This window comes from Myotis yumanensis, unplaced genomic scaffold, assembly GCF_028538775.1.
Source record: "Myotis yumanensis isolate MYYU_CA2020_CCGP unplaced genomic scaffold, mMyoYum1.0.hap1 SCAF_8, whole genome shotgun sequence".
In the NCBI taxonomy this organism is placed as follows: Eukaryota; Metazoa; Chordata; class Mammalia; order Chiroptera; family Vespertilionidae; genus Myotis; species Myotis yumanensis.
Window position 1 is genome coordinate 44840756 of NW_027223759.1, and position 13715 is coordinate 44854470.

At 47.2% G+C, this 13715-nt stretch overlaps 1 protein-coding gene across 3 annotated transcripts in view; it reads right to left on the reverse strand.

Annotated features, from left to right (window-relative positions):
• The window catches only part of ITGA6 (integrin subunit alpha 6), a 70393-nt gene that overhangs the window by 9064 nt on the left and 47614 nt on the right, over positions 1–13715 (reverse strand). For all 3 annotated transcript variants that reach the window (XM_070422751.1, XM_070422749.1, XM_070422750.1), the window contains 12 exons: positions 9975–10135; positions 9647–9790; positions 8143–8258; positions 7837–8029; positions 7669–7752; positions 7493–7572; positions 7262–7339; positions 7072–7174; positions 5039–5212; positions 3388–3486; positions 3182–3292; positions 2987–3085 (listed from right to left, as the gene is read on the reverse strand). In XM_070422751.1, the coding sequence (XP_070278852.1) occupies positions 2987–3085; positions 3182–3292; positions 3388–3486; positions 5039–5212; positions 7072–7174; positions 7262–7339; positions 7493–7572; positions 7669–7752; positions 7837–8029; positions 8143–8258; positions 9647–9790; positions 9975–10135 (1442 nt within the window). The remainder of the gene's footprint in view (positions 1–2986; positions 3086–3181; positions 3293–3387; positions 3487–5038; positions 5213–7071; positions 7175–7261; positions 7340–7492; positions 7573–7668; positions 7753–7836; positions 8030–8142; positions 8259–9646; positions 9791–9974; positions 10136–13715) is intronic.

Consider the following 13715-nt stretch of genomic DNA (forward strand, 5'->3'; position numbering starts at 1 on the left):
CGTATTGGACACTAAGTGCTGCCTAAAAATGTGCCTACACTGTGCTCCAATATTTCTAAGTTACAATTCTTTTTTTAATCTCTTCATTGAAGTACTTCCCTTTCTACTTATACTTGAAAACACCTATCCCTCCCATTTGATTCAGAAAATACTTAAAAAGCAAGAGAACTGCTTTTCTTTAAGCATTGAGCAGGAAGGCCCACATTCAGAGTTCCCAGCCAGCTAGACGGCCTGTAGCGGCAGCGTGAACACCTTACCGGCACCCTGGTTTCCTGTTTTGCTCTCAGTGAGGTTTCACTCTAGCTCCCAGCCCCGGAGGGGACCTCAGAGCGCACTTCCCCTCACCGCCCTTCCTCCCACTGGTGTCCCAGCTGTTAGGAAAAAACAACCCTTCCTTCAGGTTACTGGTTCTAACACAGGTGAGCCATCAAGGAGGGAAGAAAGAATGAGAAGAGACCAGTGAAGAATAATACAGTGGATGCGACCTGTAAACCGACTAGTCTAAACTAGACAGAAAGATCATTTCAACTGGCCTGTGCTGAAGCCCACTGGCCTTCGCTTCCCTTGTATCCAGCATAGCAAAGGCGCACAGTGTGTCCCTGGGGGCCAGGTGGCAATCTGGAAGAGCCATTCCTATTTGTAAGAGTAAGTTCTGATAAAACTGGCGGTGGAGAGTGGAGGGAGTCTGGTCTATGCCCAGGAGAATCAACCTTATTATAACCACACCGTATACCAAAGCCTTTTAAACAGCTGATCATAGGGGGAACTCTCTACCACAAAAGGCTGCAATCCAACAGCATCCTGGCTGAACAAGGTAACTTTTGACTTTGCAGACTAGGGGGGCAGGACGGACAGGGGGGAATCCAGGTGAGAGTGCTAAGCGCCCCCCCTCCCCCTCAAGTCTGGCTACCATGGTAACCAGAACTTGGAACCTTGGAACTGCAAAACAACTCACTGGACAAAGACTGCGTGCGAGGACCAGGACCGAAGGCAGGGGCTGGGCTCCCCATTTAAAGGGCACGTAAGGCCGAAACCGGTTTGGCTCAGTGGATAGAGCGTCGGCCTGCGGACTGAAAGGTCCCAGGTTCGATTCCGGTCAAGGGCATGTACCTGGGTTGCGGGCACATCCCCAGTGGGAGATGTGCAGGAGGCAGCTGATCGATGTCTCTCTCTCTCATCGATGTTTCTAACTCTCTATCTCTCTCCCTTCCTCTCTGTAAAAAATCAATAAAATATATTAAAAAAAAAAAGAAAGCGACTCCCAAAACATTAAAAAAAAATAAAAAAAATAAAGGGCACGTAAGCTCTACAAACCCAGTCTGTGCGAGGCCAGTGAGCAAGACTTTATTGTTTGTTTACCTCCATCGCCAACGGAAGGGTTTTTGGGTTTTGTCTGAGGACAGGCACCCTCCAGCTGGGATTAGGAAGAAGGAAGCGCTGGCCTCAGCATAAGTGAGGAGACCATGCCGGAGCCGCCGTTCCCAGAGCTCCGGGGAGCCTTTCTCATCTTGCCACACCCACTTTTACTGATAGACAGTAACAGGTTCTGGTGAGTAGAAGCTATTCCAACTCCAAAACCAATATTTTTTTTTTGTTTCATTAAAATCGAGGCACTTCCCTGGGAATGACCTCATCCCTCGTGCCTGTAAGGGGCAAGGGCTTAAGCTCCGCTGACCCATTCCATTCCACCACCAGCGAGCAGTGCTTCGACCCCAGCAGCCTGCCCACTGCGAAATGCTTCCCCAAATCACTCTGCAATCGAACGCCCTCCAGTCCTGCTGAGCACGTATCAGTATAAATCACCTGGTGAAGGAATTTTCGTATCTTTTATAAAACTCTCTATTACAGACACATTCCCTTCAGTGAATGTTGCTCCTATCAGAAACCCACCTTACAAAAGGATCCACCTCAAGTTCTTCTCTGAATTCAGAGCCCAGAAAAAGGAAAAATCACATTCCCCTGAAACATGACGTGTCCACTTTTTTACCTGTATTTCCTTTCCTCGTTGGCAGCTCAGACACTCGCTTCCTACTTCCTTAGGACTGAAGTGCGGAATGTAAGTAAAACAATGAACAACTCCCTCCCCTTCTGTGGCTCACATCCTCAGTGCCAGGATTAGAGTAAATGCAATGGGAAGACATTTCAATATTAAGACTAAAAGACATGACTGAATAACTCAACCTCCTTTGTTTCTATCTCAAAAGATAAGTAATCCTCCGAATGGAAAAAAATAGATGAAGCAAGATAAAGATGAAACTAAAACCCATGATAAGTAAAGGAATAAAAAGAAAAGGCATCCTGACACTTCAAGGAAGCTAAAACTTTTAGGACCCAAAAAACTTCTTAGAATACTAAGGAAATGTGTACGTACATATGGTATCTGAGCTAGTGTATCTCAGAAATCACAGTAAATATCAATGTCATAAGACTAGAGATGAGACAATGTCTCGGTTTTCAAAAGAAAGGAGTTCCAGATATGAGACCAGTAACCTGCACAAATCTACCAATTATTAAACAAAGCAGGATCCCAGCCAAGACTCCAAATCCCATTCGCCAGCACCAGCTCTCCACGCCCTCGGGACATACAATGCCCCAAACAACCTCCTTTTCACTTGTGACCCAGCCACTGGACTGGGCACCAGGCCCCCAATTCCATCGTCTTCCAGAAACAAGAGCCTCTACTAAGGAGCCATGAGCCCCACATCTGGTCTCATGTCCCCAGGCTGGCGGTGATGAGGGGAGGTGCACCGGGTTGCCATCGAGCAGCAGCTCCCAAGTCTACCATGTGCACTGCAGAACCAGAGGCCCCGGATTCACTCCTTTCTTCAGTGATTCTATTAAAATACAGCGTGCGGTGGCAGCACCTGAAGACGTTATGGGATTTCTCCTTGACAGGGTCGCCATGCTGTGAAATGAGCGCCAAGGCAGCACGTCCTGGGCCTTGGGCAGGGGTTTTGTTCCGAGTGAGGACTGGGGCCCGTCTCACCTGGGTGCCTGCGTGTGGCAGCTTGATGTTCTCGGTGGCAGCAGTTACATCAATGGAGGCCCGCACGAGAATGTCCAGGTAGTTCATTTTAGAGTACTCCTGTGTGGAGACAAAGGTAGCGAATGCGTTAGGGAAGTGAGACATGTCCTAGGAGGTGGCAGATGGCGTCCGGAGACAGCCTCCCAGCGGCCACACCTCTAGAAACGTGCTGTTCCACAACCTGGAGCGCAGCAGCACCGAGGCCTTGCTGTCCAGCCCCCGCAGCGGGCACCTGATGTTCACGCAGTTCACGTTGACGCTGCAGTTCTGGGAGGAGAGTAAGGCAGGGGTTAGAACGCAAGGGCTCGGGGAAGACCTTCCCCCCATCCTCCGTCAGATCACAGCTCTTGAGAAATACTTACAAGGGTCTGGTATTTCCTTTCAGCAAATAGTGAAAATTTCTTGCTACCATCAATCTGTTTTTCGGCAATTTCCCGTTTCCTTCTGGAATTGTGGGACTCCTGGAAGGAATTATATCCCAGATCATTCTACTTAACATGATTCTGTCATGATTTGCACCTTCCTGAGTACTCCCTCCCAAATGATGCCAAATTCACAGAGTCCACAGTATTTGCCCTTCTCCTGCCACCAAAGGTGCAGAAATAATTTAAGTGTAAAAATCTGCAAGTGTTACCACCTCACTTCAAGGTTACTGATTTGGGTAATTAATTCCCACTCTGACCTTAAAACCCAGGGAGAGAAAGAGGCTTTCTTTGTTCTGTCTCCCCACCGAACTGTGAGCATCCTAAGATAGGGGTCAAATCTCATTCCTGTATCCCTACCACCAGCTGGTACCTAATACAGGGTGAAAAGTCAGCCCATCTTGAATGAGAACAAACAGAGAAAGAAGCAAAAAGAACCAGCATGTGACTTAGCCAGAGTAGAGTACTGAAAACTAAGCCTTGTAGGAAGTTTTAAAATTGCCCTTCCCTTATAATAAGGATTAGGAATCATGGAGCATCTTACTTCTCCAAGTCGATGAATAAAGGATCATTCTAGAAGCCACCAACTACGAACACCGATCATACCCAGTCACTTTAGAATTCAAGATAGAAGAGACGGACCTTCACTAACTACGTCAATCTTCATCACACTGGAGTGTAAATGATAAACCAGGTGTGTCCGTGTGGAGCAGGAGAGGAAAGAGTTCCATGTGGCGGCTTTGAAAGCAGGCGGAGCTGAATGTTGAACCTGCCTCTTAGAGGCTGAGTGACTGAGAAAGTTCTGAATTTCCATTTCCTCATCCATGAAATGGTGAGGGAAAGAAAGCTACTCTCACAGGACTAGCCAGAGAACGAAATGAGAAAGTGCCAACAGAATGTTTAGCACAGTGCCCGAGACTCAGTAAGCACTCCATACATATCCACTGTTTTAAGAAACAAGAATGAAAGGCTTTGGAGGTCACTTGCTAAGGCGCCAATATCTTTTGGAATGAGTTTTCTTCTACCGGGCGTTAACACTGGCTGCACCCCCACCTCCCCGCCTGTCCCAGTCCTTTTTATATGTCATGCTAGGTCAGTGATGGCGAACCTTTTGAGCTCGGCGTGTCAGCATTTTGAAAAACCCTAACTTAACTCTGGTGCCGTGTCACATATAGAAATTTTTTGATATTTGCAACCATAGTAAAACAAAGATGTATATTTTCGATATTTATTTTATATATTTAAATGCCATTTAACAAAGAAAAATCAACCAAAAAAATGAGTTCGCGTGTCACCTATGACATGCGTGTCATAGGTTCGCCATCACTGTGCTAGGTCATACAACTTCAGGAAATGCCATTTGCCTCAACAAGCAGTGAATGACCCTGACTTAGGAACCATAATGGTCTTCTATCTACAGAAATCCTCAGCCTGGCTTGGTTACAACACAACTATCAAAGAGAAACTGAGATGCCAAAGGAAGAGTCGACATGCCAGCACATGGGTTTCCTAAGAAAGTAGTGGGTTCCCCCTCAGAAGTCAGCTTCTCCCTTCTTATCTATGGAGACGTGAGATGAACCCACCAACATACCTTTAAGTTCAGAAAGTTTATTTCACGCTGTGGTTCACAAGCTATCTTTTCCAATCCTTTGGATTCTACTTTCACCAAATAAAGCAACCATTTGCCGTTGCTGATTTCTTTTGGCCACTGGATGTTCAAGGTTGCTGTGCCCAGGTTTTTAAGAGGCTTGCCCAAGTTAATAACCTGTTAGGAAACAATACACATTATCTCCGTGCAATTGTTGTGACGTGGAATTAAGTAGCAGCTCCTATTTCCAAGAGAAAACAAACAAAATACTTGGCATGATCACACAATCAAAGCAAAGGCTCCGAAATTAGACTATAGATAGGGTATTCAAAATAGAGATTTGTGCTTAAAGGATTCTAGTCAATAAAACTGGAAAGAAAAAAAGGTCAAAGAGAAATGATGGTTCATTCAACCCAGGAACAGCTGCAGTGTGCAACAGGCTATTGGGTACAAATACACCCCGTTCTCCACGTGTCCGGGGACAGTCACGTGTGACTAGCTCTGTAACCACCCTGTTTGGCAGGTGACAAGGCCTGGGCCGTGGCAGTGCACCAACCACCTGCTTCTGGGAAACCCCACCGACTGAAAAAATGAAGCTGCCTGTCCTGGACCACCCTCGGGAGGCGTGGGATAGCACCTGGGAGACGGAGTAACACCCTGATGGCAGCCACAGATCTGAGGCCACGCTGCAGGCGGAGCAACTCCCTGCAGCAGAAGCTAGAAGAGGTACAAGCCCCGTGCCTGTGTCGGGGACAAGCCCTGTGTGTGGGGGACGAGCCCTGTGCCTGTGTGGGGGACAAGCCCTCTGTGTGGGGGACAAGCCCTCTGTGTGAGGGACGAGCCCTGTGCCTGTGTGGGGGACAAGCCCTCTGTGTGAGGGATGAGCCCTGTGCCTGTGTGAGGGACGAGCCCTGTGCCTGTGTGGGGGACTGCTCCGGAACCCAGACCTCTCTCAGCCACACCCGCAGAGGCCTCACAGCCACCACCGCCTGTCACAGCCATGTCTGTCGGGCTAAGAGCCGCACAGAGGAGAATTCAGCTTCGACCCTGCTGGAGTCGGGGGAGCTCATTCCTGCCATTTCAGTCATTCACCTCAACAATGGTCACAGTACTTTCAGGAACAGGATTTCAGCCACAAAGATCCAAAACCCGCTTGTCTAGGAGCCAGCTCTGTGCCATGCATTTATGTGCCACCACCTGGGCTGTGCTTGCCTACTGTGCTTGCCTACTGTGAAAGCGTTCAGAGCAATCATCGGTCTTTCTTACTGGCATATGCCAAACCCACATACCCCAGCACAAAACTGGGCTTGGGAAAGGGGAGTGGGCATTAGCCACGGCAGAAAGAGAGATGGCCTTAAAACGGAGGAGAATCACAGCACATTCTAAAGCAGTGGTTCTCAACCTTCCCAATGCCGCGGCCCTTTAATACAGTTCCTCATGTGGTGGTGACCCCCAACCATAAAATTATTTTCGTTGCTACTTCATAACTGTAATTTTGCTACTGTTATGAATCGTAATGCAAATATCTGATATGCAGGATGTATTTTCATTGTTACAAATTGAACATAATTAAAGCATACTGATTAATCACAAAAACAATATGTAATTATATATGTGTTTTCCGATGGTCTTAGTCGACCCCTGTGAAAGGGTCATTCGACCCCCAAAGGGGTGGAGACCCACAGGTTGAGAACTGCTGTTCCAAAGCCAAATATAAATCACTTTTCGATTTTCCTGCTTTTACACAGACTGGAGGGGGCGAGGGGGCGGGGGAGATCAAGTGTCCCTTTGTCTCTCTACCACACTGACATTCAAACTCTCTGATAAGAAAAGCAAACGGAACTGGATTCTGAACAAAGTCCTGTGTTGTTCTCTGTTCTGGAGGACAGGACTTTCCCTGTAAGCCAGTGTGTTAGTAACTGGGCGTTTATCAGGCTTATTTATTAATATGACTTATTAAGATTACATATTGGGGACCCTAGTCAGCACGGTTAGCTTCCCGTGTCTGTCATAGAAGGGCCCGCGCTAGGACTCACCCTGAACTCATACTCTATCAAACTTCCCACTTCGTCTTCAGATTTCATGGCTCGCTCACCACGGACGGCCCCTCCGAAATACACCTGGGAAGGTTTGGCAACTCTGTTAAATGAAAAAACACCCGTTTTAGTGAGGCCTGTAAGTGGTTCTTTCAAACACTGATTTGTTATGCTAAACACAAACACTTACCCAGAGACCGATAAAAGCAGTTCAATAACCACTTTTGCAGAAGCTGTAATTGGAGCCAAATTATCTTGATTGCTTGTTCTGAAAATGAAAAGGAAACAATAGGGTTTTATCTTAACAGTCAGTTTTCTCACTACAATTACACGTCCTTTATGAGGTAGATCAGGGCCAATCCGCTGACTGGCTGTGCTTTCACGAAATAATTCTGAATGGAAAGGTTGAAGTGACTCTTACGTTTCCAACTTCAGATTAATATCCAGATCTGTGGTGTCAAAGGTGACCTCCGTTGTACTTAAAATCAAGTAAAAAGTAACCTAAAAAATAAAAGTAGCCATGAGCACGGGTCAAACATATCAACATTATCATGGCACTTAAAACAGTAAAATTCAATATGGGAAGGCAGGACCTACACTGGAATTTCTTTTAAAAGGGTTTCCGAGCTCACAGTCCGCTTGTGAGCCATTCTGGTTGGCAACACAGCTCAGCTGTTTCTCCTACGACAGAAAAACACACTAGGTCACAACGGGCCCCTGCCACAGTGCGGCTCCCCCTCCCAGCTGGTCTCTCACTGCACTCACAGGGAAGGCCTTCAGCTCTCTGTATGCGGAGTAAGTCAGAGTGTCCGGGAAAGTCGCGATGAGCTTAGCTTCGTGCGCGTCGTCGCCATCTCGGGTGGGGTTCCTTGGGTCAGAAGGGCTGTTCGTCACTGTTATTTCTAAAGCAATGTCCTTCTGGTCTTTTAGGACTAGTTCTGGAACACCTTTTTGACTACTAAAGAAGAGAAAAATGACAAAGTCCTCAGTATGTTTTCAGTAAGCCCCTTTTTAACAAAAGCCCCCACAAAGCCAGAGTCCGATGGGCTGGGGCCACAGAGCAGTTCTTACATCGGGAGATAAGAAAACTTGTCCTGGTTTCCTTCCCGGGTACAAAACTTGTATTCTAGTTTAAGGTTGCTGTTGCACACGTTGTCGTCTCCACATCCCTCTTTTAAGAAGTGCACCTGGAGGAAAATAAAACCATGGTCAGAAATGTCTGCCCTTTGGGGCTCACAGAGGCGGGTGACTGGCTTTCTCCTCACGGTTCATTTCCGCGTGTGACAGTTACGGGAGCAGAAGCCCAGCTTCAAACACACTTAGGCATGCAGGCCATGCCCCTTGGTCTAACAGAACTGTGCTTTAAGACACTTGGAGCCCAGCCAATGTGGCTCAGTGGCTGAGCATCCGCCTATGAACCAGGAGTATGTCTGCTAGGTGCAGTGCTAATAGTGCTCGATAATCACCCTGATAAATAATTAGGATACTGTCTCCTTGTCTGTTACGTTTAACATGACTACAGAGCTGGCAATATACACGAGAAATATTAATGTGATAATCAACATGAAAAATATATGAAAATATACAAAAGTACAAGGACAATAAAAACTGACAATGTGGCCCTGGCCAGTTTTTCTCAGTGGTTAGAGCGTCGGCCTGCAGATCAAAGGGCCTCGGGTTCGATTCCCAGTCAAGGGAATGTACCTCGGTTGCAGGTTAGATCCACAGCCCTGGTTGGGTGCATGCAGGAGACAACCAATCGATGTGTCTCTCTCACGTCAATGTTTCTCTCTCTCTTTCTCCTTATCCCCCCTTCCACTCTCTCTAGGAATTATCCTCGGGTGAGGATTAAAAAAAAAAAGACTGACAATGTATACATTTAGGCATCAGCTCCTACCCTAACACAGTGAGCACTCACTTCTAAAAAGCTTCATCAGTGGACCACCAGACCCAGGTGCCTCCGAGTGGGCACTGTGGTACCGATGGGATTCTGACAGCAAGTGCATAACGTCCAATTAGGATGTCACAGCTCCAGCCTAAGCTTGCATCTCAACCAGCTTAAAACCTGGCAAACATGCCCCACCTTATAGGCATGCAGCGAGCCATATAATATAGATTTTTCTCCTAAGATTGTAGGGTACACTTAGCACTAAATGACTATTTCACAGCTGCTACTTTTTTGACTTGCTGAATTTCTATATTCCTTGATTTTAATGTTCAGACTAACAACAGTTGGTTTTCTACATCTTAATGTTCTTACTGGCAAAATGCAATGTATTTTTCTTCATACAGCTGTAGGAGAAACTTGATACGAGAATAAGAAGTTCTGCCAATTATGCTCTCAGTAAGTTGCAGTGGCCAAAAAAAAAAAAAAATACTTTCTGGCGGCAAATTGTATTCCGTATGCTTCTACATTCATGGCTAATCAGAGAAACAGATCTTCCAACTTTGCAGATATTTTTAAAAGCTTATTTAATACAACGAAATGACCTTTAAAGCACATCACTAGCTCTTGTGCCTTTAAAGACATGTGATTTAACATAATAACATGGCAAAGCATGTCAGAAAGACTTACATCTGTATGGACCGTCTTGGGCTCGTTGGAATTCAGAATTGGAAAAACCTCTGGAAGTGAATTTACTCGCCGCCGCGTGTTCGGGTCTTGGATCTCCACGGAAGCGGTTATGGGGATGGGACGCAGCTTATCCCTGATGTTTTCCTGAAAGGTTGCAGAGATACAGGTCAGCACGGGATAAAGGCGACTGGGAAACTCCAGGACAACGCTTCATTGCGTACTGAATAAAGGGTTTCTAGGATAAATTTCAAAACCTATACATGCCACCATAATACCCAACCCTTGTCCCCGCTAAAAAAAAACTGTTTTGACTGCCCGCCAGCCTCACCTGCAGCCAGAGCGTTTCCTCCATGCACGCCTTCTGCTTCTGCCTGCTCAGCGTAATCTGTTTACTATACTTGGGCTCAGCACCTTGGTTCCGAAACTGAACTCTCGATGACAGCCCGGATTTCCTTCTCTCCTTTTCAGCCTCAAGTGTGCCCACAATGGCTAGATAAAAGGGACAGAAATCATGTGATCTTCAAGTGCATTCATGCACATTCAGCTGTAAGGGTGCTGAGCTCCTTTTAAAAATATTTTGATTCCTTTTAGAAGGACACTTTCCCCACTGCCACCGTTTCTCTTCAGATTTCTTGATAATGGACATTTTGATTGACTTACGGTGTTCAAGTCAAGCTGTCCTTTCCTGCCCATTGCTGTTGTTGACAGTCTTAAAGTTAATTTTTCATTGAGCCACCAGGGGGAGCTCAAGAATAAGTCAAAACCTCTGAGCAGTGTCTAAGAATCAGTTTCTGGCTGAAACGCAGGGCACTCAAGATAACAGGAGAACCCAACGCTCCCTAAGGGCCTACACTGACTCTCCCTTCAACAGGCCGGTGCTTAAATGTCCTAGCACTTTGACACTCAAAAAGGGATTAAGAAGTAAAAATTGCCAGTTATAAAAACAGTCATGGGATGTAAAGTACCACACAGAAAACATCCTATATAATAAAAGCCTAATATGCTAAGTGTCCGGTCATCCATTCAACCAATCAAAGTGTAATATGCTAATGATATGCTAAGGCCGTTCACCTGCTCACTATGATGTACACTGACCACCAGGGGGCAGATGCTCTGACCAGTAGGTTAGTTTGCTGCTGGGGTCCAGCCGATCGGGACTGAGCGAGACAGGCCGGACAAAACCTGGAGCCCTCCCGTTGTCCCTCCCCAGCTGGCCAACCTCCCGCATCCCTCCCTGACCCCAATCTTGCACCAGTGGGTTCCCTTAGCCTGGCCTGCACCCTCTTGCAATCCAGAACCCTTCAGGGGATGTCAGAGAGCCAGTTTCGGCCTGACCCCACAGGCCAGGCTGAGGGACCCCACTGGTGCACGAATGCATGCCCCAGGCCTCTACTAGTAAATGATACTGTAATAACTATGTATAGTGTCAGATGGGTACTGGACTTACTAGGGTGACCACTTCATATGGCATATAAATGTCTAATAACTATGTTGTACGCCTAAGGTGAGTATATTATATGTCAACTGTAATTGAAAAAGAAATTAAATTTTAAAAAATTAAAAAGAAAAGAAAAACAATCCCCTTCAAAAGGGTCTCTAGACGAGCAGCACAGCATCTCCTGAGGTCTGCTAGGGATGCAGACACAGGCCCCGGCCAGACCCGCTGAGCCAGCTCTGCATCGTAACAGGACCACCAGGTAGTTCTTTACATGCTAAAGTTTAATAAGCACTGATAAAGGACAGGTGTCTAAAGAGGAATAATATGTATTAGAGACATAAAAGACTTTTGACAATAGGAAGAGACTTTTCAAGTTAAAAAAAAAAAAAGAATTAAAAGATAAAACATATTCCTTTTAATGGCTAAAGGGCCTGTGTGTCAGCTAACCTAGCTTCCACAAGCCACGCTTCCAACCTGCAGAGCTCTAGAAGGCACAGCTGCTCTTGACTGCTTAGACCAGCGGTCGCCAACTGGTGGTCTGTGAGGTCCGAAAGGTTGGTAACCGCTGACCTACACTAATGGAGCTGAGGCCAGCCAGGAGCTGGATAATCAAAATCTCCATCCTTGACTTCAGAATGCATTCTTTGCCAGTTCTCTGGATACAGCTGCTCTTTCTTTATGCTCTTTCTGAAGTTACTTACACTCATTAATCACTAGCCATCAGAAGGGAAGAAACCAAAGGGTGTACAGTGCCAGAGGAGGCAGCCTCAAGGGGAAAAAAAAATCTGCTCCAAAAAATGCAGAAAATTGAATCAATGCCCCTTGGTCTCTCATTCAAGGTAGAGTTTGCCAGAGCCCTTTTGAGAGCATCTATGGTAATACACTCTTCCTGCAGACGAAGAAATGGAGGCCCACAGAGGTGGGGCTGGCCCAGAGCCACACAGTGAGCAACAGAGGTAGAGCTGGCTTCTAAGTCTGTGTCACCAACACAAAAGACAATTGGTTGATTTTAAAGTTTCTTAAATATCCAGGTTCCCACTTGCCTCTAGACCTCTGCGTGACTCTCTCTCTCTCTCTCTCTCTCTGCCAGTTGGACCCCCTCTTTCCTCCCCTCCCCCTGACTGCCCACAAACCCTACTCCTTCAGATCTCAGCATGGACATCACTTCCTCTGGGAGGCCTTCCCTGACTCCCCCCACCCCCCCGCCGCCCCCGCACCCCGGGGGATCTGACAGTATTCTACACTTAGCCCATTGCGCTGTAACCACCTGACCACCTTCCCTGGGCAGAGCTATGGACAGGGACCACCTCAGTCTGCTCACCACTGTACTGCCAAGCAAAGCACAATACCCGATACAAATACCATTTGTACAATAGAAGAATGGAATCGGGAGTGACTAACCCCACATCAACATACACACCGGTACACATCTGCCCACACAAGCACACAGTGGGACGTTATCCTTATGCTGAAATGACAGCGCTTCATGCGCTAGACCAAAATTCAGAAACACTGACAGTTTCGAAAGTAATTTCTGTGTCCACGTAAAGAATTTTCAAATGTCATGGCTGCCAAATGGAATGTCTCTCCATTTTAGGCCCTCGGTAGCCTTGACATCATCCACTTATCAGTGACCTGCTAACTTCACAGGGAACCAGACGAGGGCTCCCACGCTGAGTGGCCCTGGCAGCAAGAGGAGGGGAGGGTGTGGGTGCATTAAAACCGCTTATCCACCCAAACCACTCCAACCTCCCCTAACCCTCCAGACAGTTCACATCATCTTAAAATCCCTGCAGGCCACCCTGGCCGACCTTTTGAGGGGCAAGCCACGGAGAACACTCATTAAGGCTCAATTATAAATATTGTCCGTACAGAGTGCCACATCCGAGGGCTGCCTGGCCCAACAAGCCCGCGTTCTCAGACCGCAGATGTATTCCCTTACACGCTCTGTGGACGTTCTGCTTAGTTTGATTTAGAATTGCCCAATACTGAGGAAATACAGGCAATGAGAGCAGGTTTTCTCTAAATGTCCTCGGAGACAAGAGTTCTATCCATAAGAGGCCCTCAATAAGCACTTGGTTAACGGAGTCGCTACATAAGATGAAATTAATATTGATTTGGGGGGAGACAAGGAATGCCCTGATGAGATTTCACGTCTATTGTCGAACTGAGCGTGGCCTGAGAGAATGACAGGCTGAGAGAACAGAAATGTTCCCTGTTCCTCTCCTGGCCCACTCAGAGTCCCCACGTCTCCCCGTCTCTCTCGTCCACTTCCCAACACAACGTAAAGGGCCTGTGATCCGAGCAGGCAGGCGTCGGGTACTGCATTTGGGTAGAAATGACACAAGTGATCCTGGGAGGACGGCAGACGGTGCGAAGTCATCGAAGCCGCACAAAGAATTGTTTCTCTGCTCAATGAAATGCCAGCGGCATCAAAAGCAAAGGGAGAGGCCGAGCTCCGCCTGCACACAAAGCCATAATCCGCCGGCACCGCGTGCCTGGGGCCCTGGTCGCAGGTCCCAGGGAGATGATCCAGCGGATGCCGCCGGCACGTCGGGGAGACGCAGAAACCACCTGAGAGCTTAGCATCTCGGAAGGTGAAGGCTAGGCGGCTTATGGCAGTGGCCCAGG